General features: G+C 37.0%; 2 protein-coding genes across 2 annotated transcripts in view; both read right to left on the reverse strand.

The window, feature by feature from the left end:
• Nucleotides 1-8,071, reverse strand: part of LOC107669703 (PR domain zinc finger protein 5-like) — a 96,911-nt gene extending 88,840 nt beyond the window's left edge. Inside the window, exon 1 of the mRNA XM_016462055.1 lies at nt 7,844-8,071. Coding sequence (XP_016317541.1) covers nt 7,844-7,942 — 99 coding nt within the window. The 5' untranslated portion in view covers nt 7,943-8,071. The remainder of the gene's footprint in view (nt 1-7,843) is intronic.
• Nucleotides 8,072-16,193: 8,122 nt separating this feature from the next.
• The window catches only part of LOC107669702 (protein NDNF-like), a 20,742-nt gene continuing 13,302 nt past the window's right edge, over nt 16,194-23,633 (reverse strand). The window contains exons 3-4 of the mRNA XM_016462054.1: nt 21,230-21,354; nt 16,194-18,388 (exon numbers count right to left, since the gene is read on the reverse strand). Of these exons, the coding sequence (XP_016317540.1) occupies nt 16,980-18,388; nt 21,230-21,354 (1,534 nt within the window). The 3' untranslated portion in view covers nt 16,194-16,979. The remainder of the gene's footprint in view (nt 18,389-21,229; nt 21,355-23,633) is intronic.

The raw sequence follows: 23,633 nt of genomic DNA on the forward strand, positions 1-23,633 counted from the left end.
CAGAAGTTGCGATTGTCATGCGTATCTTTCAGTGAAGCACGGTTCTGTGATCAGCAGTAAATCTCCATCCGAAGACCAGAGGGCGCTCTCGCGCTGAAACTCCAAATAAACCGAAAATGCCAGAAGAAACCCAGGAAATGCCTATAACGGTTGCTGAATAAACAGAAGATTTAACTGCTTTAATTAATTCAACATGACTAATAAACACACGACTACGACAATATATGGTTTATCTGAGTTCGTATTATTATAATTTTTATTATAATAAAGTATAATAATGCAATGCTAATCGACATAGCCTTTATCACTGCTTGGAATTCTATGAAATGTGTTGTGTGCCTTATTCTGTGTAAGAAGCTACATCATCTCACAGAAGGATTTATTTCAAACACTCGACAGACGTTATGAAGTGAGTTTGGAGTAAAAACATGTTATTAAATGTGGTATTTTCACGTGCTTTCAGATCAGCGTTTACTATGCAGAGCCGTAGTTCACTGACAAGCTACGCAAACAGCTTTCATTATCGTGAATATTTCGATTTCATAATTGCGCGATTAAATCGTCTGCGATTATGAATGCAATTTTGCGTAGCTTGTCAGTGAACTACGGCTCTGCATAGTAAACGCTGCTCCATCTGAAAGCACGTGCTGGAGACTTACTACTGATCACAGAACCGGCTTTACTGACAAGATGCGCATGACAATCGCATTCGATTAATCGTGCAGCCCTAAGTGTACGACACTTCGTGGTGGCAAAATGTATATAAATTGCGATTCTGTCTAAAGAAATATTAAGTAAACGTGTAAATACATCAATATGTCTACAAGTATGCACACTTTTGGACTCTAAGCTCTAATGGACGCTGTTCAGTGACGCTATGTGACCACAAATAAAGCGCAGCAGACGTGACTGAATATTAATGCATGTTGTTATTGTATTCAAAATATCATACATTACTGATTGATTATTTTGCACTCCTGACATAAATGAAGAAATTACTATCACTGCAGCTGAGTTTTATCATAAACAGTGGTCAAATATCGAAGCTGGAGTCTTTAATCTTTCTAATGATACACGGTTTGTCCAGATCAAGTAAGAGTGTGATGTTTTAACATGCTGTGAATATGAAACAACAATAATCTGGCCGCGTGTCCACCAAAGTGTTTTTTCCCGAGGCTGGCGTATGTTTTCAATTGTTTTCAATGGGAGCACTGCGTTTTTTTAAATGCCAGGAGCGTGCCGAGCACTGAGCGTCTTTTTCACGCTGAGCGCTCGGGTGTTTTTTTCTCGGCGCCGAGAGTTAAAGAATGTTCAACTTTGGGTAAAAAGCAGCGCTCATCACTGTCACTTTTTAGTCAGATGTCCAATCACAGTGGAAGAGGGGCAGGACTAATACCACACTGACCAACTGTCACACCCTGCTTGTACTACGGCTAAACAACAATGGAGGAGACGTCAATATTGCTTGTCAACAAGTATTCATGTCTGTATTAGATGGGATACCCGGACTACTATGAATATTGATATGAAAAATAATGCTTGCAATGTCATTCACGATGCGTCTGCCACATTACTTCTACCAATATTCAGTATCATAGCAACCAAAGCGTCTCAACTGAAAAAAAAAAAAAACCTTTTCAGCTGAGCGCCTGGCATTTTCAGCTGGCTAAAAATGCTTTGCTTAGGCTATATCGTCTGTGGAAGGAATAGGACCATAAAATCAATCAAAATGTTTGGTCTGAACATTAAGATAGGCTGTCCTGCCTGCCTGTCAAAATATATTTGCATACCTCTGCGCACCATGTTTGCGCAGACATGATACGTCATCAGCGTGTTCCATTACGCTACTGTAGGGCTGGACGATAATTCATTATCAATATGTATCGAGATATAATTTTTTTCAATAACGGTGATATGATTTTTAAACACATTTCCGATATAAATAACCTGAAGTCGTAGTATATTTGTAGTCACATTTTTGAGTAAACACTGTCTGTATTGCATGGCCAAAAACTGAAGTTCACTCACTCTGCATTAATATTATCATTGCATTATTATAACATATCATTATAAATTGTATGGAGAAATAAAGCTCTTTAGCTAAAACAATCTGTTTGGATGCAGAAGATGCCCCATCCTCACACTTGAAAGCCACCAGGGTCATAATTTCACAGAATGTTCCATCACTTAACTGTACAACAGAATTGATCCTCTTTTAAAGAGTCGTGTTATTACAGGAATGATAAAGAACACTGCTCACTGAGAAAAAAAATGTAATGCTGTTCACTTTATTTAAACAATTCCTTTTGATTTAACATCATTATATCAGGTTTCCTGTTCAAACACGACTGCATCATGTTGAACAGACTTATACAAATACTTATAACAAATAATGTTTTTGGAGAAAATATGTTTGTATAGAGTATAGGGCTATAGGTTATTATAACTAATTAAAAGCTAATCAAATAAATACATAAACAAGGTTTTACTGTTATGCGAGATGTAAACCATCATTTTCTGAAAGTTTTTTTTAAGTACATTAATTCATTTTTGGATGAATTGCTATTTTTGCAAATGTAGCAGCACAAAATTCAGAGTCATTATGCTTAAGAATACTGAAAGTTCTAGTTATAGTAGGCTTTCTTAATATGGATTACAAAAAAAGGTATTTTGTGGTATATTTCCACTTGCCCTTATCTTAAAGTTGCTTTGGGTTTGTATAAAGTTGTGTTGATTTATTATTTATATTTATTAAATTATATTTATTTGGATGTTTTATTAATAAAAATTATATTCAAACTCAAGAACATTCAGCTGAAACACCCCTGAAAGTTTTTCCCAATTAAATCCAGTTGACCGACAGCTCTGGAAGACATGTTGTGAAAATTACTACAAGTTTTTGAAAAGTACTACAGGGTTTTAAATGGGCACAGGTCCTACTGAATAAACACTACTCTGATCCTTCACACCTTTATTTTCATTTAGTTTTTGTTTTGTTTTATTGTATTTATTTTACGTTAGGAATAAAGTCAAAAAAAAAATCAAAATCAAATTCAGGAAAAAAGTGAAGTTTGTGTGTTGCTGCTGTTGCTAAATGTTTTTATTTTTTATGTTTGTTTCTTTCAGCGTTCTTTTTATTTAAAAACATCGTTGCAGGTCCTACTGAATAAACACTACTCTGATCCTGCACACCTTTATTTTCATTTATGAAAATGTAAATATGTCTTCCCACACAAGGGTTAATTTTATGATTTGTTGTGACATATACTAACACTTTTTTAAATGCATTTAGAAAAAGGAGCCTGAGCAGGTGCAGAAGGCAGCAGTCCCCATCATTGCTGCTGAGGAGGAAGAGGAAATGTCACGAGGGAACCCACTGGATGTTTTGATTGTCTTTGAAGACGGAGAGGTGATGTCAACCAAGTCTAGGGTCAGTGCACTGCTGCTGTTTTTGCACTTTATGCCCTCATTTAGAGTACACTAACTTCTCAAAGCAGCTTTACAGAAAATGCATGTGTCTACATTACAATTTAGCCTGACCTGTACTATAAATACTATTCTTTTCAACTTGAATAGTGTTGTATCATGTGATTTAAAGTGATGCTATATGGGTGTACTCACTTCTGTTGTATACTGTATGTTTGACTAATACACTGGAAGCAATATTGACGTGACATACTGATACAATTCCTCACCGCTAATCATTATGTTCATTCTATTAAGTAGTACGGGTTTAATACAGGAGATTTACAGTCTGATGTAGTAAAAAGAAAAAGTTGTATGAACATGACCTCTGACCTTACCTCTTTTACTTTGAGGTTAGTTTCCACACACAAGTGCATCTGATGTGTGAGCGGCCATCAGGCGCAAGTGTAACAAAGAACAATTCTTTATAGAATTGCAATATTTTTTGGACATGTATAATTTAAAATTGTGTTGTATTGTTTTTGTTTTGTTTTATTGTATTTATTTTACGTTCGGAATAAAGTCAAAAAAAAAATCAAAATCAAATTCAGGAAAAAAGTGAAGTTTGTGTGTTGCTGCTGTTGCTAAATGTTTTTATTTTTTATGTTTGTTTCTTTCAGCGTTCTTTTTATTTAAAAACATCGTTGGTGCATTTTATGTTTGGCAATGCTAAAACCATTTGAGGTTTAAATAAACACTGAATTGTTAATAATGTGTCTGTCTGTCATTGAAGTTATGTATTTATTGTAATGAGTTTAATTACAATTCAAATATACTTAGTACAAAATTAGCTGTTCCAAAATAGCACACTTCAAGTTAACTAATCATTAACACACTTAAAGTATACTGACAATTAGTCTGGCTGCAAGTATACTAAGCATTTTTTTTTCATTAGGGTGTCTCCAGCAACATGTTTTTGTTGTTGCTCAATTTTTTTGTTTTCTGCAGCAACTCAGAGCACTTTTCTTATTCTTTATCCTGGCTGAAGCACATTTGTTTTAATCTATAAGAATAATCAGCCTACACTACCTGTCAAAAGTTTTTGAACAGTAAGATTTTTAATGTTTTTTAAAGAAATCTCTTCGGCTCACCAAGCCTGCATTTATTTGACCAAAATACAGCAAAAGCAGTGATATTTTATGAAAAAATGTTGAAAAAATATTAAATATTTTTTAATATTTAAAATAAGTGCTTTCTATTTGAAATGAAAAGTCTGTATCATAGTTTGGTTAAAATTTTTCAATGGTAGTCTAAAAAACAAATTTTTACCCTCTCAAAAACAGCTCTTTTCAGAGCATGCAGTTTTGTAGCATTTCCTTTAAATGTTAATGAGCTCTACTGACCCCGCCCCTCTCTTCCGAGCCGCTCTCTGAGGGACTGTTTACTTTAGCTGCATTCATCGTGAAACTTGCTAATTAGCACATTATTAGGAAAGGTGAAAGGCAAAGATTCATTAAAAAACCCTATACTCACTTCTTCTGGAGGTGAAGCTGGATCACGAATTATTCACGCGAACATAGATGCATTTAGGCAGATCGGGGGAGCATTCCCTTCAGAAACAAACAAAATCCACTTTGAGTTCAGCGGCTCAGATGTCGGGAGTAAATGACGGCTGCTATGTTCATTATTACATCCAACAACAGAACACCTCAATCGCTTAGGAGTCATTCTTGTCTACATCTGCTCCGGCGGTGAAACAACGGTGGACTGATGACAGCTCACTCAGGGCGGGTCTAAGGTAAGACGCCAGTCCAGTCTGTGCTGAAACACTGCTGTCAATCAAACTATCGTGGGAGGGACGTCACACAGACAGGCATCTGAGATCGGCTCGATTTGAGAAAGGGGTAAAGATTTTAGTAGATTCACAAAAAACTAAAACGATTTTTATCATTATAGTGTGGTTGTGTACACACACTGCCAAAACACATTTCAGTTCAAACTTGTAAAAGTGCACAGCATTATATGATCCCTTTAAGAATTATCTTCTGCTTACCAAGTCTACATTTATTTGATCCAAAGTACAGCAAAAACAGTACAATTTTGAAATATTTTTACTATTTAAATTTGCTTTCTATTTGAATATATTGTAAAATGTAATTTATTCCTGTGATCAAAGCTGAATTTTCAGCATCATTACTCCAGTCTTCAGTGTCACATGATCCTTGATGATAAAGGCATTTATAATGTTACAAAAGATTTCTATTTCAGATAAATAGTGTTCATATCGATATCGGAATTATATCGTATCGACCGAAATTAAGAAATATACCGTGATATAAATTTTGGCCATATCGTCCAGCCCTACGCTACTGCAGACCGAGCGAGAATGGAAGGCGTTATTATTATAATATTATGCGCTTTGAACTGTAATGTTTTCTCGCCGGTGAATGAGACATGAGGTAATCTTACAGCGCTGCATTCAACCCTCCACCAACGCCGTCTCTCATCGTGTCACTGGTTAGCCTCTGCTCTGCCTGTGCATGTTCATGTGTTTTTGAGGAGGCGTGTCTTTGGGGAGTGATTATGCAGGGAGAGCATAATTCAAAGCTAGCTTGATATTGCTAGCCTCTCCGAAATCACCGACCCTACCTTTAAACCTACCAATACTAGGGGGTGCATAATCTGGCAGGGGTGCGGAATTCGGCACAACACCTGTGATCTTAGCAGGTTAAGTTAACAGTTAACTCTCAATTCACAATGCTGTATGCGTTGCTTATGCACTTGTTGCGGTTTACCGTTTGAACCGGTATATCACCCAGCACTAATGTCAAGTCTCAGACACGTTAAGATACAGTTTCAAAACATAAAATGGTCTGAAATCTTCAGATGACATTTTCTAAGGCTTACGCAGATGTTGTGAATGCTTTTGGCAAGTTGACCCAATTAAGATCTGACGAATTGAAAAATCAAGACAAGCAAAGAAAGTGAAACGGAAGATACCAGGTTGAATCCTATTAAGAAACAGATTATATATACACTGCAATTATACAGTATATACACTTTTTTTTTTAAATAAAAAAGATTATTATTGGAGTATGTTTCACAAGAAAATGCTTTTTCCGTCATTTAGCCTAATGTGTTTATAATTGAATGTTTCTTTGTAAATAATCGTGAAATTCGCTAACAAGTTCTTAGTGATTTTTTTTTCAGTTTATTTCATATTTCATACGTTCCCATACATTACTGAATGTGCAATTGTAGTGTATTTCAAATCTTAAAAGTATATATAAAAAATAAAAAAAACAATGTACTTGTACTAATTGTACTCTTAAATTATACTAATATAATATTGATTAAATTAAATGTCACTTAAGTGTACTTAAAGGAAATACATTCATGACTACATTTCTTAACACACTTAAGCATACTTTAAACCATTATGGTTTAATAATCTTTTGTCATGCTTTAAATAAGTGCACTTATTTTGATGTGTTGACTAACATACTAAAGCACATGTAAAGGACTTGATTATAATTTTAACTGTAGTATGTTATTTGATATTACATTTAAAGTTAATATATTTAATATGTACTAAAATGCAACTTCACCATTAAAAACATATTTAAACGCATGACATACAAGTTTCATCAGAAATGACATAAATGACTGTCAGTACATTTGAGTTCACTTAAACCATATTTCAAAGATAATCAAAGAAATAATGAAATGCCATATTGACGTAATTAATTCCAATTCAGTGGGTCAAAAAGCACTACTAAGTTCAACTAGTTGCATTTAATATAAATTTTAACTTTAACACATTTTCATTTAATTGTAAATAACATGCAGTTAAGTTTCTGAAATCATTACATTTAGTTTGCCCTTAAGTATATTATTGTAAAGTATATTATTTCAATAATAAGTATTTTTATGTAAGTGTAATTATGTATATATATAAAAATACTTATTATTGAAATCATAAAACGTGCACACATATACATATATATATATATACATATGTGTGTGTGCACGTTTTAGGCTACTGTTAGTTTAAAAAAACGTTTTTTTTTCTGAAAAGTTACAAGTTAATACAGTTCTCTTTCAAATAGTGTAAACTATATTATGTATGTATTTATTTAAAAGCCAGTGGAGGCTAATAGGAAGCTAGTAACACGTTCCCACAGTCTGCATGTTATAGCGGAAATGGTGGTTGGCATGATGGATTTTTGGCGGAAACGATGGTTACCATGGTGATTGTTTGTAAGAGACGTGGCAGCACACGTAAGCACATACACAGAGGAATGCAACTACAACCAGGCGCTTATACTTAATACATTATGTGCAGAGTAAAAACAGTAGGCTAAAAAATAAGCGGTTTTATTACTGCACTACGCATACTTTATCTTTCATGCTGAGAGTTTGTTTTATATGCACGAACCTTTTTGACTGCTCTGGCAGTGTACAGCCCCATCCCGTCCTGAACTTTGGAGGACTTCAGCACGAATCTGTCCGGCACATACATGCCCAACATTCTCATTACTTCAGAAAAAAACTTTCTTCAAAACAAAACAGACGAAAGGCGCTCGGAAACACAGGTTAGGAGCTGCTTTAATGTTCTCTGCTCGCTGTGTTTGGAAATCTCAGTCCAGTCTGCTCTTCCATGTTACTGTCTGTGCAGGAGACTGGCTCTGCGTTCCGATTGGCTGTTGGCCGGACAGGGAATGCGAGTCTGCGCTCTGATTGGCGGAAAGTTTCTGAAACTCCACGCTAGTGGCAGTAACGGAGTTAGTTTCTGCAATCTGATTGGTGGAAAGTTTGTTGCCGTGAGCTACATATTTTACTTTCCCGGGAAATTTCATTATATTATTCTAGAAAAAACGAAATTGAACAAAAATCACGCATACTACAAATAATATCAACAAAAATAATAATCGTGTAACTAATAATAATACAGTACATTACATATTTTATAATGCTTTATTTATTTATTTATTTATTTTATTATTATTTTTTTTTTATTAAGATTTGTGGGGGACAACCAGTTTCTGTGACAAAGGGAGACCACTAAGGGTCTCTGTTATATTGTTATATCTGTTATATAACTCACCGGGGGACATCCCATAACAAAATCGCCTCAGACCCTATTAATGTACGCGATGGTCCAGATTTAAACATATAACAGCATTAAATTAAATGAACATTTCCATTTTACTGACATGTTATATTTACATCTGACTTCCAAACAGAGCTAATGCACCTCAGTATGAACATTAGCCTCTAGTCTGTCTGTGTGGTCCCTGTTTCATGTACACGTTGTGTTTTCTTTAATAATCTATTTGATTTAATGCTTTATAAACGCAATAAATGGAGGACAGATGTGAATATAAGTTGCCGTTAACAATCCCAGCTCATTGTTTGTGTGCCTCACATGTTTAGATGCTGTGTAATGGTCCTTCTACCAACCTGGATGTGTTAAAGACAGGTTTCTGCTGAGAACATCTGAGGAAAATGGGCATAGAGACACACAGGGCTTAAGACCAATGGCCATTAGACTAAAACCAGTGTCTGTGGGTAAATTGTGCGAGTAAACAGATTGTACAATCGTGAATTGCGTGTACAGGGTGGTCATTTCCAGACTCACCTCAGTAAAGTACATTAAGGAATTTCAACTTTCTGCATGATCAGTTATGAGGACCAATGGTGTTTGGTGTCATTAACATCAAGTTTGAGGCCATCAGTATGATAAATTAACTTGTAATAAATACACATATTTATATTATTCTCTTTTGAGGAAACAGAACAAAAAAAATGTGGAAAAAAATGGTTAAAGAAATCTGCAAGGTCAATAAATAAATAAATCAACTTTCCTTCCACATTTGGATGCTTTTGAACGAAGGTGAATGGAAAGTCTAATATGAAGGGCCATCAAGCTCATCAATACAGCCCTCCCCAACTTCCTATATAGGACATACGTCAACAAAGAGAAAAAAACTGCGTGTCAGACCTTTTCATTGGGTCTTTGAGAGGTTACTGAATGCATTGAAGAGATGAAGAGTATTTGGAGTGACAGAAGTTGTGAGAGTGATCTCTGTGTGGCCCATCTTCTTCCATCCCCTGACCCCCGGTAACCCTTGGGTTAGGACTCAGTGACCCTTGACCTGACCCTACACACACCCACACACACACTTGAGCATCAACATCAACTTTTACTCTCTCAGCTAGAGTGACTGATCACATGCTGACCACACACACCCAAACACACACGCATGTGAACTAAACAGCTCAACAGTGTGTGTAACTAGCCAATTGACATCAGTTTACATCACAGCTCAGCAAAGCCATGATTTAGTCAGTGGCAGGTGGTATTGGGGGAAGGACATGCTTATTCTAAAGAGTATTGATTGGGCCAAAATAAATATTGATTAACAAAGTGATTCATATTTTGTCTGTTTTCCCAGAATAAGTAAAGATGATGGGTTTAAATCACAAGCTTTTGCTTTTATATCTCCTTTTTGGAGTTTAACAGATCCTGGTCAACTGCTATTGTATGAAAAATAGTAGTCTCGACATTCTTAAAAACAAGTAATATGGGTTTGGATGGAATGATAAAAGGGTTACACAATTTTATTTTTGAGTGAACTATTTCTTTAAAATCAACCTAGTCTCATTGGAAAAATGTTTTTGCAAAGCTCTAAAAACACACCTATACAATTCACTGCTGTTTTAAGCTGAGGTGAACACTAGTGGCAGCAAACCACCAACTTTTATTCCTTTTCACACAAATTATGATTACAGGGCATACTTATTTTCACACAATTCCTTGCAAAATACTGACTTTATGACTTTTACCATAGTGCATGATTTGAAAACTATTACATTTTATCATTTGCATCATACAGCCAGCTTCATATGGCATTTTTGACATAGTAAACTTGCTTGGTAGCACACCTGGTAAAGCATTGCATTCGATGCAAGTCAGAAAAAGAGCACAAAAGAAAACAGGCTAAAATGGCATGGTTGCTTCATAGCAAATACATTTGTATCTTGTTTGCTTTTGTTTACACTATCAGTTAGGTTTAGCATAGGGTTAAGTGTAGGAGCTACATCATTTTCAAACACGAATGGCATGATATGTACTACACCCGAAGTAATAAAACATTGCCAGATTCATGCTGATCTGTTTTGGATAGAACTAAACACGGTTTAAGTGTCAATTTTAAAAGTGTTGCAAAAAATGCAAGTAGCAACATAATATATTGCTGAAATGTCACCACAAGCTTGTATTGTGTTGCTTAAAGTATACTTTAGTCATTTGTAATGGATCCACAGCAATTCATCCTAACTTTAGCTTGATGATAGTGTTGTCTATAATACGGAATCATCCAAACTGAAGTATTTCTGCATCTCTTGCTGACTCCACAACCAGTCAGACTGAGGCTGGTAGCAGATCCTAACAGAAGTACAGACCACTGAGTACCTCCAAAAAAAGCTCTCTTTCTTTCTCATTCCTCAGGGTCTCTATTTCTTTGTGCAAATATTTTCTCTGCAGACAAACCTCATTTTGGCAGTTCACACAACCACCTTCATGGAGGATTTTCCCCAGCATTTTACCATATTTCAGAAACACTTCTGAAAACTTGATACTGACCGATCTCTTCAAACTTGAGGTGTCTCCATCATCCAAACCTCACTCCAAACCAACATCCCAATGAATGCTGTTTCTGGCCTGTCCTGCACTGCTGACGTTACTGTGTTTGACTTTGTCAAGCCCCCGCTGCTTCTTGAGGGCCATCAGGATGGGAAGCGTTGATAGAGAGCGAGAGGGTGGGTAGAGAAATAGTCCTGAGAGACAGAGAGATCAGAGTGAAGATAAAGCGTGAGAAAACGACTGCCACTAACAACAGACATCTGATGAAGGACAACACAGACACCAGACCACCCTTTATGAGGGCGTAACAAAATGCTGTCTCCATTTATTCATTTTTACTCCCTTTATTCAGACAGAGACAATAATAGTTAGTATAATCTCTTAAAGATAAAGGGTTCTTCAGTGACTCTTGGGTTCAGCAATATTTTTGGCATTATACAGTGCTGGAGCTACACTATAAGGTTCTTGATGTTTCATTATAGATTCTTCAAATGTAAGTGTAAAGTGCAAAACCTTTACTTTTAAGGTGGCATATACACTGTGTTTCCAAAAGTTGGTTTTTCCAGTGTTTCCATAGAAGAACCATTTTTGGTTCCCCAAAGAACCTTTCAGTGAACAGTTCTTAAAATAACCATTTTTTTCTTAGAGTTAAGAACATTATAATAATCTCAATAACCTTTTTCCATTATACATTTTCCAAATATTTTGTGCAATGGAAAGGTTCTATGGATGTTAAAGGTTCTTCATAGAACCACTAATGTAAATTTAAAAAAAAACTTGATTTATAAAACGGAGAGTTCCGGTCCTTGATTCTGATTGGTTGAGCCGCGTTCGAAGCTGTTGTAAATTACTCCACAAACATACACCTTTGTTTACTTCTGTGTGTCGCTCAGCAACCACTTTGTTGCAACCACAACTGTTTCTGAGGAGCTACATTGTTTGGTGGAAGAATACTGTTTTTATTAATATCATTACACTTTATTTGCTCTGTTTTATTCTGTGAAACCTTACTACGTATATGGAATAACCGTTTTATAAAAGCAATAAGCCCCGTGAAGACATGGTTTACAGTGAATTTATAACAGCTAAGGACTTCGCTTCGCATCATGCCTAACAACGCCCCTTAGCTGTTATAAATTCACTGTAAACCACGGCTTCTTGGGGCTTATTGCTTTATTTTGATATAGTGACTTTTCTTGAAGTTTATGTCTCCATGTATCACTTACCATGTCACATTTAGTCACATGACACATGTGAATCATTGACTACAGATCTGACACAAAATGTGGCAGTACATCAATAAACTCCTGTGGCATCAGACTTTCTGGATCTGGATCTAATTGGAAACTCTATTTTTAAGAGTTACAGCTACGTACATTGACTTACCTTGAAAGATTATTTATGATACCCAGAAATCATGTCAGCTTAAAGTCATTAGGAACCACCCTACCTCCAAAAAGAGAGCTTGGGAAGCGTTTTGTGAAGTATCCGCCAAACTAGCAGTATTTATTGTTCTCTCATTTTTGTCATGATGGTGAACCACTTTAGAGGGAGTTTTGATGGTGGTTTTTGATCCTCGTGAGGAGGTCTTTAGGTACAGATGGTCTGACCTCAGAGGAGCTGCCAGGACTGCGGTTGGTGAGACCTTGGTATCAGTATTTCTGTCTTATGAGCACCATCACACACAAGTGTCATAAACAGAGTTTATATGTGGATATGTGTGTGTGAAAGAGTTACTTCAGAATCCTTCTTCACAAACTATCTTCAAAAGTGTCACTTAGTTCTAAGAAACTGGGATGCAAGCCATGCATATACATGCATTCATACAGAACCACACACACGCCGAAAATCAGATAAGAGCAGAACAAAGTTCAGCGCTAAAAGCTGAAACCCATCACTCTGAAATGTGGCTTCCATCCCTCTATATTTATTTCATTCACTGTTTTCTCTGGCTGTATATCTCTAACTCTTCCCCCTAACTACCACATCTCTCTCCTTTTATAGTCCCTGGAGAGCCGTCGGCCAGCAAGAAACCGTTTATTCTATGTATTTGAGTATTTTCCTCTTTTACGACACCAATGTGAACTGCTTTTACAGAGAGAAGACCTGTTTTGATTGTGCTGTTATCATTTTACTCTGAGTGAGTGTTGGCAGCCAAATGCAGCAACCGTGGCTTATAAGAATTCCAGAATAGAGGATACAACGAGGTAAATGGATTGTGTGTGTGTGTGTGTGTGTGTGTGTGTGAGAGAGATAGAGAGAGAGTGGGAGGGAAAGATACGTGTTCGAAAGACAAACATAAGCTCTGTTCTAAAGTCTAATGAGCTGCCCAATTTGATAGCATTTTAAAGTATGGATGTGCAACCAATGCCAAGACTGTTCAATATGCAGTACAGTTATGCTGCTTTTTAAGACACCTTCTATTGGCCAAATACTAAAGCAGCATAAGACATACCCAGGTAACAAATTTAGGTCATAAAAGCGTCGTGGGAACATTGTTTTGAAATGTTTCTAAAACGTTTAAATGTCCAGTATTTGTTTTAATAAGTATAAATAGCTTTGTTTTCACCCAAAAATATAATGTTATTTCAAAGTTTTTAATGTTCTAAGATCATTAAAATATCCAGTTTTCTTGTTACTAAAATTGTTCTTACAACATTCTACTAATTTCATTTTTTACCCAAAATATAACATTCTAAAATTGTTTTCTCTCAACATTATGAGAACATTCACCAAGTACAAATAACATCATAAGAACGTTACAAGAATGTTGTTATAAGAACGTTTCTCACAACGCTATGAGAATGTATATCAAATATTAATGTTCCATGTTTTGTGCATTTATAGAACTTTTAATGAAGAAACATTAGTGAAGTTGTGAGAACGTTCCTTGTTAGCTAGGTATCCTTTATGAAATAAAGCTATTCTAGAAGGCATTGTGACAAGCTCAGTAAAATGATCTATTCAAAAAAGCTGAGAGAAATGCTGGTGTTGTGAAAAAATATTGTCCTTCCTCGGTCTTCAACTATCATTAATAGTTACTAATTACAAAATTAATTTATTAAAAACATATATTTAATTGCTTACTCTATAGTGCATAATAAAACAAATTGGACATAATGTAATTTCTTTCACTTCATAAACTTAATAAATAAAGATTTTTGTGAACAGATGAATGCACAGAGTATCAGCTAAGCTATCAGACTAATGCTAGTATGTAAGCTTACAAAAACAAACATTCATTTTCATTATAATGTAGTTCAAACTAGATATATCATAACTGTAACCTGGCGCTAAAGAGAGCACCCATTAAAAGTTCTTTAAGCCAATTGGATCACTTGAGGATCCTATGGAGATGCAATTTCGAAGGAGCACCTGATTACTCACAACATTTATAATAAATATGCTAATATTTTATTCAGTTTTTAAAAGTTTTGATAAACATTGCTTAATTGAATTGCAATTTTATAAAATAGTTGTGTGTCCAATGTATTTTTATGCTTATTAAGGCTGTAAACACAGATGGTTTTAGCTACCCAACAGATCATAACGCAAGTACAAGTTAGATATTGCTGAACTGACCAAACATTCACGTCTGCCTTTACATACATGTGTATGTGCAGATTGTAGCCGAATTTGGCATATATATGGAACAGTAAGAATAGTATGCTAGTATGCTATTCTATGTTTCTGGTATGTTTAGCAACATCCTAATGTCAAACTCTTTTAAAGTCTCTGGTGTGGTTTGTGTGAGGATGTCTCCCATGTGCTTCACTATTTGGGTGATGCACAATGTAGCTACCAATCTAGCGTACTAAATCAGTCAATTATAAGGGTTTATTTCAGTACGGACTCTATATTTAGAAGGCAAATGGCTATACAGACAGTGAGCAAGACCACTCAGTAGGGTTTGGTTTGGTTTAGAAAAGAAAAGAAAAGAAAAGAAACAAAAAAAAAAGGAAAATGTGAATGCTTTGGCCACCTCTTCTTTTGATTGTCTTGGGATCCAGGGAATTTTGGTTTTATTAAAAACACATTCACTCTCCAAATGACCATCTTTCTGTGAGCTTTGCACACAGTACCTGCTGACTGGTCACATTAGCCTCTCTGTAAAGGGCCATCCATGGCATTCCCAAACCATTGCCTCAAGCATTCCCAATCCATTCCCGCACCATTCCTAGTACTCTTCCTCATTATCGAAGGGCAACAATGAGGCTAATTTAAGACAGGCTAGGTTCTGCCATGTCTGTAGCGATTGACAGGCTGTGAAGGGGACTCAAACCCAACTCATCAGGAAAGACGCTAGACTGAGAAGTACAGTTTGGTTTGAGCATTGTGCAAAAATTCAACCCTATATTTCAATTACAAGTGATTGTGAAAGAGAGAGATAAACAATGATAAAGATAATGGGAATATACTTGCTGTGTAAATACGTCATATGCAAATGCAGGTAGCACTTTATTTTACAGTCCTGTTCCGTGACATACTATGTAGTTATTATAGCAGTTACAATAACTGGGTAATAACTAGATACTAAACCTTAACCTATCCCTAAACCTAACCGTAACCCATGTAGTCACCATATAATACCCAGTACTTTCTTGTATAAGTACACTGTAAGTACATGTACTGTACAATAAAGTACTAATTTGACAGTTGTATTCTTTTAAAATAAGTTTTTAATTATATTACTATTTTGCTCACTTTACAAACTTAGAAATGATGGCTGTGTGCAGATTGCAATTGCTTACTAGTGTGAAACAGAATGTGTCATGCAGCAATAAGAAATAGCAGTAGTATGCTATACTGTTGTCACAAAACTTTGTGCATGGTTAATACAGAAAGTGACATTGAGTTATCATCTTAGTAATATAAACTTATTTAGCATTTTTTGTTTATCAAATTAAAATGTTTTAAATCTTGGCAGTCCAATCAAATAAACAAGAAAGACCTTGCGGCTAACATTGTGCATTGCATTGTGGGATATTCCATGCAGTGTGCTCTGTTGTAAACTGCACATTTTGGCAAACGTAATAAATCATTTGAGTATTCTTGACTATGAGTCATGTGAAAGATGATTTACTTCATATCTATATATTACTATACATCATCCTGGCAGAGAAACACAGAACTGCTGGGATTACAGATGTCTATATTTAGTGTTTTATGTACATGAATATTGGTAGAGAAAATCTGTACATGTGACACAGAGATGAGACACATTTACACATACCAGATTCACAAACTGAGATTATACACACACAAACTGACAGCGGAGAAACGCTTCAACAACGTTAACTTTCATATAGATTTAAAACACATTTTTATCACTAATAACTGTTGTCAATAACAAACAAATAGTTAAAAAAATAAAACATTAAGAAGTATGAAATAATTTTAAAAAGTCTTCTAAACCATGTTTTTAATACAGGGCAGGAGAGCGGAGAGAAGGAGTCATGGAGCTACCTCTGCGATGACTGGTGTAAAAACCAAAACGAACGCACAAATAGAACGTAGACATAAGGCAGACAAATGGTGCATGCAGTGGCTAAAAGAGAACCGCAACTCCTCCAAACTCCCATTTCCATGGCATTGAGGATGCAGTAAAGGGACTCTTTGCGTAGCAACAGCGATGGCACCCCCTGAGAACAAACCTTCAGGTGCCTTAGGTCGTCTGAGAGCGCCAGACTCGACTTGACTCGACTCGGTAATGTAAACATAAATACAAGGGTTGATATCTCACTCTACAGGCAGTTCAGTAACCGCGACACATGCAGCGTTAGCATTAGCATTGTGCGCAAGTAGTCAGTCTGCAAAACTCTCCTTAGTAGAATATCACTTCGAGTTAAATAAACTTATTTTTTTCTCATTATATATATAATATATTTACTTCTGTGCAGAGTCTGTGCTTCGGAGTCTCTGTTTTTTAACAGTACTTCCTTGTTTTCACCAGTTTGCTCTGGTACTTGACTGAGTGGCCGCTGTGTCCCACCACATAAACATCCAGAAGGTAGCTCTTTCCTGCCTCGAAGCCCGTTATGGTCTCCGTAGTGACTGCCTTTTGCAGGTTGGCGCTGTGGAAGTACTTGCAAAGCACTTTCTCAGACTTGCGACGACTCTCCGGTCCAGCACACTGGTTCTGCCCTCGGCGCCGATGCTCTTCGCCATAACTTTCGGGAACTTCACGTCTGTAAACACAGTATTTGTTGCGCTCCTGTGTGCCAAGCCAAGCCACAGTGACGGATGAACAGGTACGCAACTTATCGAAAGCCTTGATGCGGGTATCCTCAGGTAGGGCAGGGAATGGTTGCTTGCCTCCGGCACGTGTGCTGGCCAGTACTTTCAAGGTGGAGGCACCTTTGCGGGACCCTCTCAGACGGATCAGGTACTTGGCTTTGGGCTTTCCTCTGAGCTGGAACTGACGGACACCCTCCACATTCTGAGAAAGAACAAGCTTCCCATCACGCCGCACCTGAACTTGCACTGCGTCCAGACAGGCATGCACAAACAGCGTGACGCGCTGGTGAGAGGAGACAGGGGCAAAGTGAAGGAATTTGCTGCCTTTCCTCTTAATGAAAACATCGATTACTTTCCCATCCTTGAGCTCCACTGTCTTCTGCTTGGCCTCTTCCTTGGTGCGGGCAAAAGTGCCCACATACGCAGTACTCATGTTGGTGCCAGTGTTGACGGCGAACACATCAAAGTAATATTGTGTGTCTGGCTTTAGGTCCGTCACGGTAAAAATATTCTTGTTGCCTATGCAGATTTTCTGTATGTCTGCCACTTTGGGCTTGGATATATATGTGCGACTCATCTTGTTGCTCAGAGCTCTGTTGGTGGTGAGGGAACGAGCCTTGAAATCATTCTCAGATGGGACAAAACCAAAATGAGCAAAGTCAAAGGGGCTGAAATCCCGACCGGGTTTTGGAGCAATCATGAAGGTTTCATCTAAGCTCATCTTGGCCTCCGCTGCACATAAGCTCTTGAAGTTGTGCTCCTTGTTAATAACCACACAGTAATGGATCGGCTGGCCCATTATGGAGCCAGTAGGAGTGGGCTTCCAGGCCAACGTGACAGTAGTACGACCCAATGCGGTAACATCAACCCTGGGGTCATAAGGCAGCTCTGGGTATGGCTGGTCGGATTCGGGAGTTGTGGTAGAGTAAATCTTGAAGTTGCTGTCCTTTTCGGTGGAGATGATTTCCAGCTGGTACAAGCCCGAAGGGGAGCTAGTGGAGATGAACGACTCAACGTCATTACCTTTGTAAGTAAAGAGTTCAGTCCCCTCATTGGCCGTGACCTGCTGTTTCTGCTGCTCTAGAGGTTCTGGCTCACCTGGGACACAAAAGACACAGAGAGATTCACAAAATTAGACCTTGGGAAACAAACACAAAAAAAAATGATGGGGAAATGAGTGTCCCCACAGAACAAACCACAAACATCAAAAACAAGGCCCATTCTGTGGGGGAAAACTGCTTGGTGCTATTTGGAGATGCACATTTTGAATGATGACTTGTTTAAACCACACACAAACACAAGCCACATAAACTGTTGAACAAATGGATGTACACACTTAAGCTCTCTCTGAACATCAGTGACTGAGACGTTTAACATTAACTGCCACATAATGACGCATTTCCCTCACCACTACAAAAAAACTCATCTAGTTGTTTACTTTCCGCTTCCTCCCCATAGCCCAATTAACACCACTGGAAAAAGAAGCACCAATTTCCATTTTAACGGAAAGAACATCGTTTAATGTGTTAATCCTTGTGAGGTCACTGGGTGCTACCTGCTCCGCTGGACGTTAGCCACTCATCTGCTGGCGGCTGTGTTTTGTATCCAAACAACCCTGCGCATCAGAGGGCGACTTTCACTATGTCTTCCCAGGGAACTCTAAGCTACACAGAGATGCCTTGTGGCTTTACCGTTCCTTGAGTTCCTTTCCAAGCCCTCTCCATTCAGCTGGGCAAGAAAACATAATATTATGTTTGTCAACCAGAGAACTAAATGAACACGCGTTGCACTCACAGACCGGCTCCCAGTGGATATATTCCGCAAACATGGGAAAAGACTTGTGTTTGAGTATTTATTTACTGTGACTGCTGTACCTCAAAAAAAGATAACAACAATTAAAAATGCTTCCATGTCCTTGTTTGCATTTCATTTATAATGTAGTCCTGCAATTAACCAGAGAAACAGTGTATTGCAAAGAAGTAGCTCAAGGGACTAAATGGAGTTCTGACTTATGTTTGAAATGTCAACTTTGTCTCAGATGTGTCTCCATTCTTTAGGGGAAATAAAGTAGACCCAAATGAGACAATTGTTGACATACACTAAGTATTTATGTGGCTTAAACACTGGCAACACTAAAGTCATGGGTTTGATTCCCATTGAATGCAAGGTTTGCATAAATATAAATGCATAGAGCTCTAAAAACAGGTGAATAGCAAAATTTGAGTCATTGTTGAGCTCTTTTCTGAAACTCTAGAGCAGTGGTTCTTAATCCTGGCCCTGGGGACCCCCGCTCTGCACAAATTGTACGTCTCCCTTATCTGACACACTCAGTTCAGTTCATGGAGCTCTCTCCTAACAAGCTGATGATCTGAATCAGGTGTGTTAAATAAGGGAGTCAAGCAAATATTGAAGAGATCTCATTTGAAATGTTCTTTCCTATGGTCCAGTCCCACTAGAGTGTGTGTATGTGTGTTTGAGTTATTGCAGCTGCGAATGACTGAATGTGTATGTGAGCAAGGAAATGAGTCTGAAGGCGGATATCATCAACTGTGACTGATTTGTCTTTCAGGATCTCCCAATCACAGCCAAGTCACGGCGTAGCAGGACGATCATTACACATGTGTTTTGTTAAAAAAAAAAATCTAAATCGTAAAACCCAACTGTACAGCAGTGAATGATGGGGGTCTCTGCATTTCATCAGCCAGGACAACCATATTGGGCCACAGACTGAGAGGAAGGAGGAAACCCAGGACCTGGGAGTCATTATGGCACAAGAAGACAGAGATGATCAGAGAAGCTTGTCGTCTCACAGGGAGACACTCGTGTCTTAATGTAAGCTCACACATGGACATGTTCTGCAAACACTTCTGACACAGCAGCTTCTGCCCCAGTTCACTCCTATACATTAGGCTTCAAAGACACGCGAACAGACGCACTTTAACTGAAACCGCTGTGCTGCTCCATTTGTGTGGAGTGAAACACAAGGGTGTTTTGTAGAACTTTATTGATTTATTTTTTAGGAAACTGTCCAGATGGAAAAAGAGAGATGTAAAGAGAGGGTGATGGGAAAAAGGGAAGAAACGAGAAAAGTACCAGGAGGAAGGGCAAAAGAGGACAGAGTACAGCTAAAAGGGAGAACAAGTTTTTTTAATTTTGCTTTGAAGACGAATGCCGGTCACAACCTTTTTTTGCACACATGCACAGAGTTGATGGGAACAGTGGGAGGAATCCTACGGCTGTGTGATTGAAAGCATGTCTAGGTCACATTTCACTACAGATTTTTCTATTTTGGGGTCACCTGGACATGTACTTGACAGGTTTTATGAGATTCACCCCTATATATCCCTATACAAGATTCACTCCATTTTAATTTTTTGATTCTTACTTTTAGGCTTTTACGTCTGCAGACATTCAGATGCAGTCCATCAGCACACCAAGTGTGGTTACACTGGGCCCAAATTCACACACTCACAAATACACACTGACGCACTAACAGGGCTAATGATTGTCCACGGCGGAAAACACTGACCCACACTGGACACGCTCCACAGTACTTCACAGAAAACACATATTTACATGCAGCCGTGCTGCTTTTCAAATGAATATAGAGTTATTTTTCCAAGGGGGCATCTGTAGGACATTCATTTTTACTTATTATATTATATACATATTTTCCTCTATGACTGAATTCTGAATTCTTACATATTTATGAAGAATATGAATGATTCCTAATCAAGTTTAATCCTTTGGAGATACATGGAAGGAGACACCAATGTCTTCTTTAACCCTTTAGCTGTATTGAGTGACTATGGAAGATGTTCTCTTGTTCCACAGATCTAAGATCAGTTTTTCTAATAATAGTTTAGAATGTTTACATGGAAAACAAGTTTTAAATTACTGTAGAGTTGCAACATCGATTGGGAGATTTAATTCGGATACCTGATCCTTCCCCGCTGCGGTCCTCTGGGAGCTCCTGCAACGTCAATCTCCACTCAAGAGGAGCATCGCAAGGTGTCAGCGTCACCAACAGAGGAGTGTTGTCTTCCTCCACCACAAAATAGTACCTGCAAATGCGAGGAAAGTTAGCATGCACTGAAATCATACAGGAAATTAAGCCTGAGTCATTGTATGTTGTATAGCATATGTGCTCTTTGCTTGGACTGAATCGGATTTGATGACTGTGTGAAAACTAGCCATATTTTTAGGTCTTTTTTAGATAAACAGATGCACTTTTTTTAGCTTAAAATTATATAAAAGGTTACATAACAAAGTGTATAACAATACTTTCCACATTAGGGCTTGAAAAAAGCACAAGTCCCTAAGTATAAGACTGCCATTTTAGCAAGGTTATGCATAATGGTGTTGCTAATTTAGCCCGCCTGACTGCAGTCATGTTTCATCTTTAAAAGTACTTGAGATATATTAAAACTTGTCCCAAGACACTATATACTGAAATTAGAACTAGCCGGCCTTTCAGAGACTGCTACCGAATTAGGACCATATTCCCCAAACACAGCGCTGCTACATTAGCCTTGCTGTCTCGACACATTTCCGCTAGCTTTGTTTGCGTTTTTAGCTCTGTGTTGCCACTGAATTAGCATACGTTTGACAATGCATTGCACATGGGAGATGTCTTATAAAAGCCACACCAAACACAGCTGGTGTATTTCAGCTGCAAACTATTTCTAATGCTATCTGCGAACTGAAATATTAGCCTGCTAAATGCAAGAATAGACTGAATACTGCCTACTATTTCTTTTAAAAATAGTGTGTGAAACAGAAAGCATTATGTGATTATATACAATTCAATTCAAATTAGTTAAATTAACAGAGTATGTATGAATGATATCCACACTAAAAAAAAAAATTTATTTGAAACAATGTTCACTTAGAAATTGCTAGTAAATTTCACAACTAATTACAAAGAAATGGCAAATAACACAATGAATTCAACATGAAATTGTTATGTGGAAAAACTGAAGTAGTATTTTCTCATTAAATATTTTGGTTTTATTTGCATCTTTTGACAGTGCATTTCACTCTTATGGCAGTTTGTAACTATTTTACATTTTGGCCAGTTGGTAGTTAATTTGACTTCGTATTTACAATATTGTTTTGTACAGAATCATCTTTTCATAAGATCTTCTTACATGCTTAAGATTAGGTGTAGGGGTGCACCCCCATCATGCTTACTTTTTCTAAAAAAAATAATAATAATAATACAATTTTTACCCCATACAAATCACATTATACAAATTTATACAAAATCGTCATCCTGTAAATTAGTAAGGTTTTTTTTTTTTAAAATCTAATTGCAATAAAATAAATCTAAAACTGTAATAAAATAAAATAAATCTAAAATTGTAATAAAATATAAAATATAATAAACGATCTTTACCAAACTTAAAATTTTAAATGTCTCTTGATAATAATAATAATAAAATAAAAAAACTAAAAAATCATGATGGACAATACTTCGAGATCATTTATCTTACTGGAAATGGAAGGTCAAGTTGAGCACATTGCATTACGGGATACAGCACAGTGTGGTCTGTTGTACACGGCACATTTTGACAAATGTGTTTAGATATTGCACAAAATATCTACTGAACATACACATATACTGCATAATTAATATAAGTAGCATGATAGTGTTTCATTCCAAACATAGTCTGAGCTTTTAATCAGACAATCCACATTCTGTAAAATAATTATGACAGATGTACGCTAGACTTCAACATAATCAGCTATATTTGAGAATACTGCAGTTCATTAGCAGGACACGACATTTACAGAATCACTGGCATGGCGTTTTAAATTGCGAATTGCTCAGCCTGCGATCATCTGTGGTATGTAAATTCTGATTAATTCATCCAGGATCCTCAGCTAAAATAACCCTGCAGCCTTTTGCTAAGACCTCGCACGTGGTGCAGTTTGACGGATAATATTCGTCCATTTGAGTGCACCTGCTTCTCAAAACAATGCTTCATCAAACACACACTCACATGCGGTCGTTTCCAGCATCTCATTCATAATGCATGTCTCAACCGCATCTGATGCATTATGGCTATGATGATAGATTCCATATTTCTTCTTCCCACACACAAGACACATCCAAATGCACATGATTATAACCCTTCCGTCCAAATTTGTTTATATGAAGGAAATGTTAAAAACATGAAAAACGTATGTCTTCAATTTAACACACAGAAGAGCCTAAATTTGCGATTTCTCCACCACTATTGTCACCAAAAAGAACTGCATTAAAAAAAAACTAAATCTAAACTCAATTTGAGGAAATATGGGGACATCATAAATATAAATAAATACATTTTTAATAGTT

This window comes from Sinocyclocheilus anshuiensis, unplaced genomic scaffold, assembly GCF_001515605.1.
Source record: "Sinocyclocheilus anshuiensis isolate Anshui unplaced genomic scaffold, SAMN03320099.WGS_v1.1 scaffold416, whole genome shotgun sequence".
NCBI classification, from domain to species: domain Eukaryota; kingdom Metazoa; phylum Chordata; class Actinopteri; order Cypriniformes; family Cyprinidae; genus Sinocyclocheilus; species Sinocyclocheilus anshuiensis.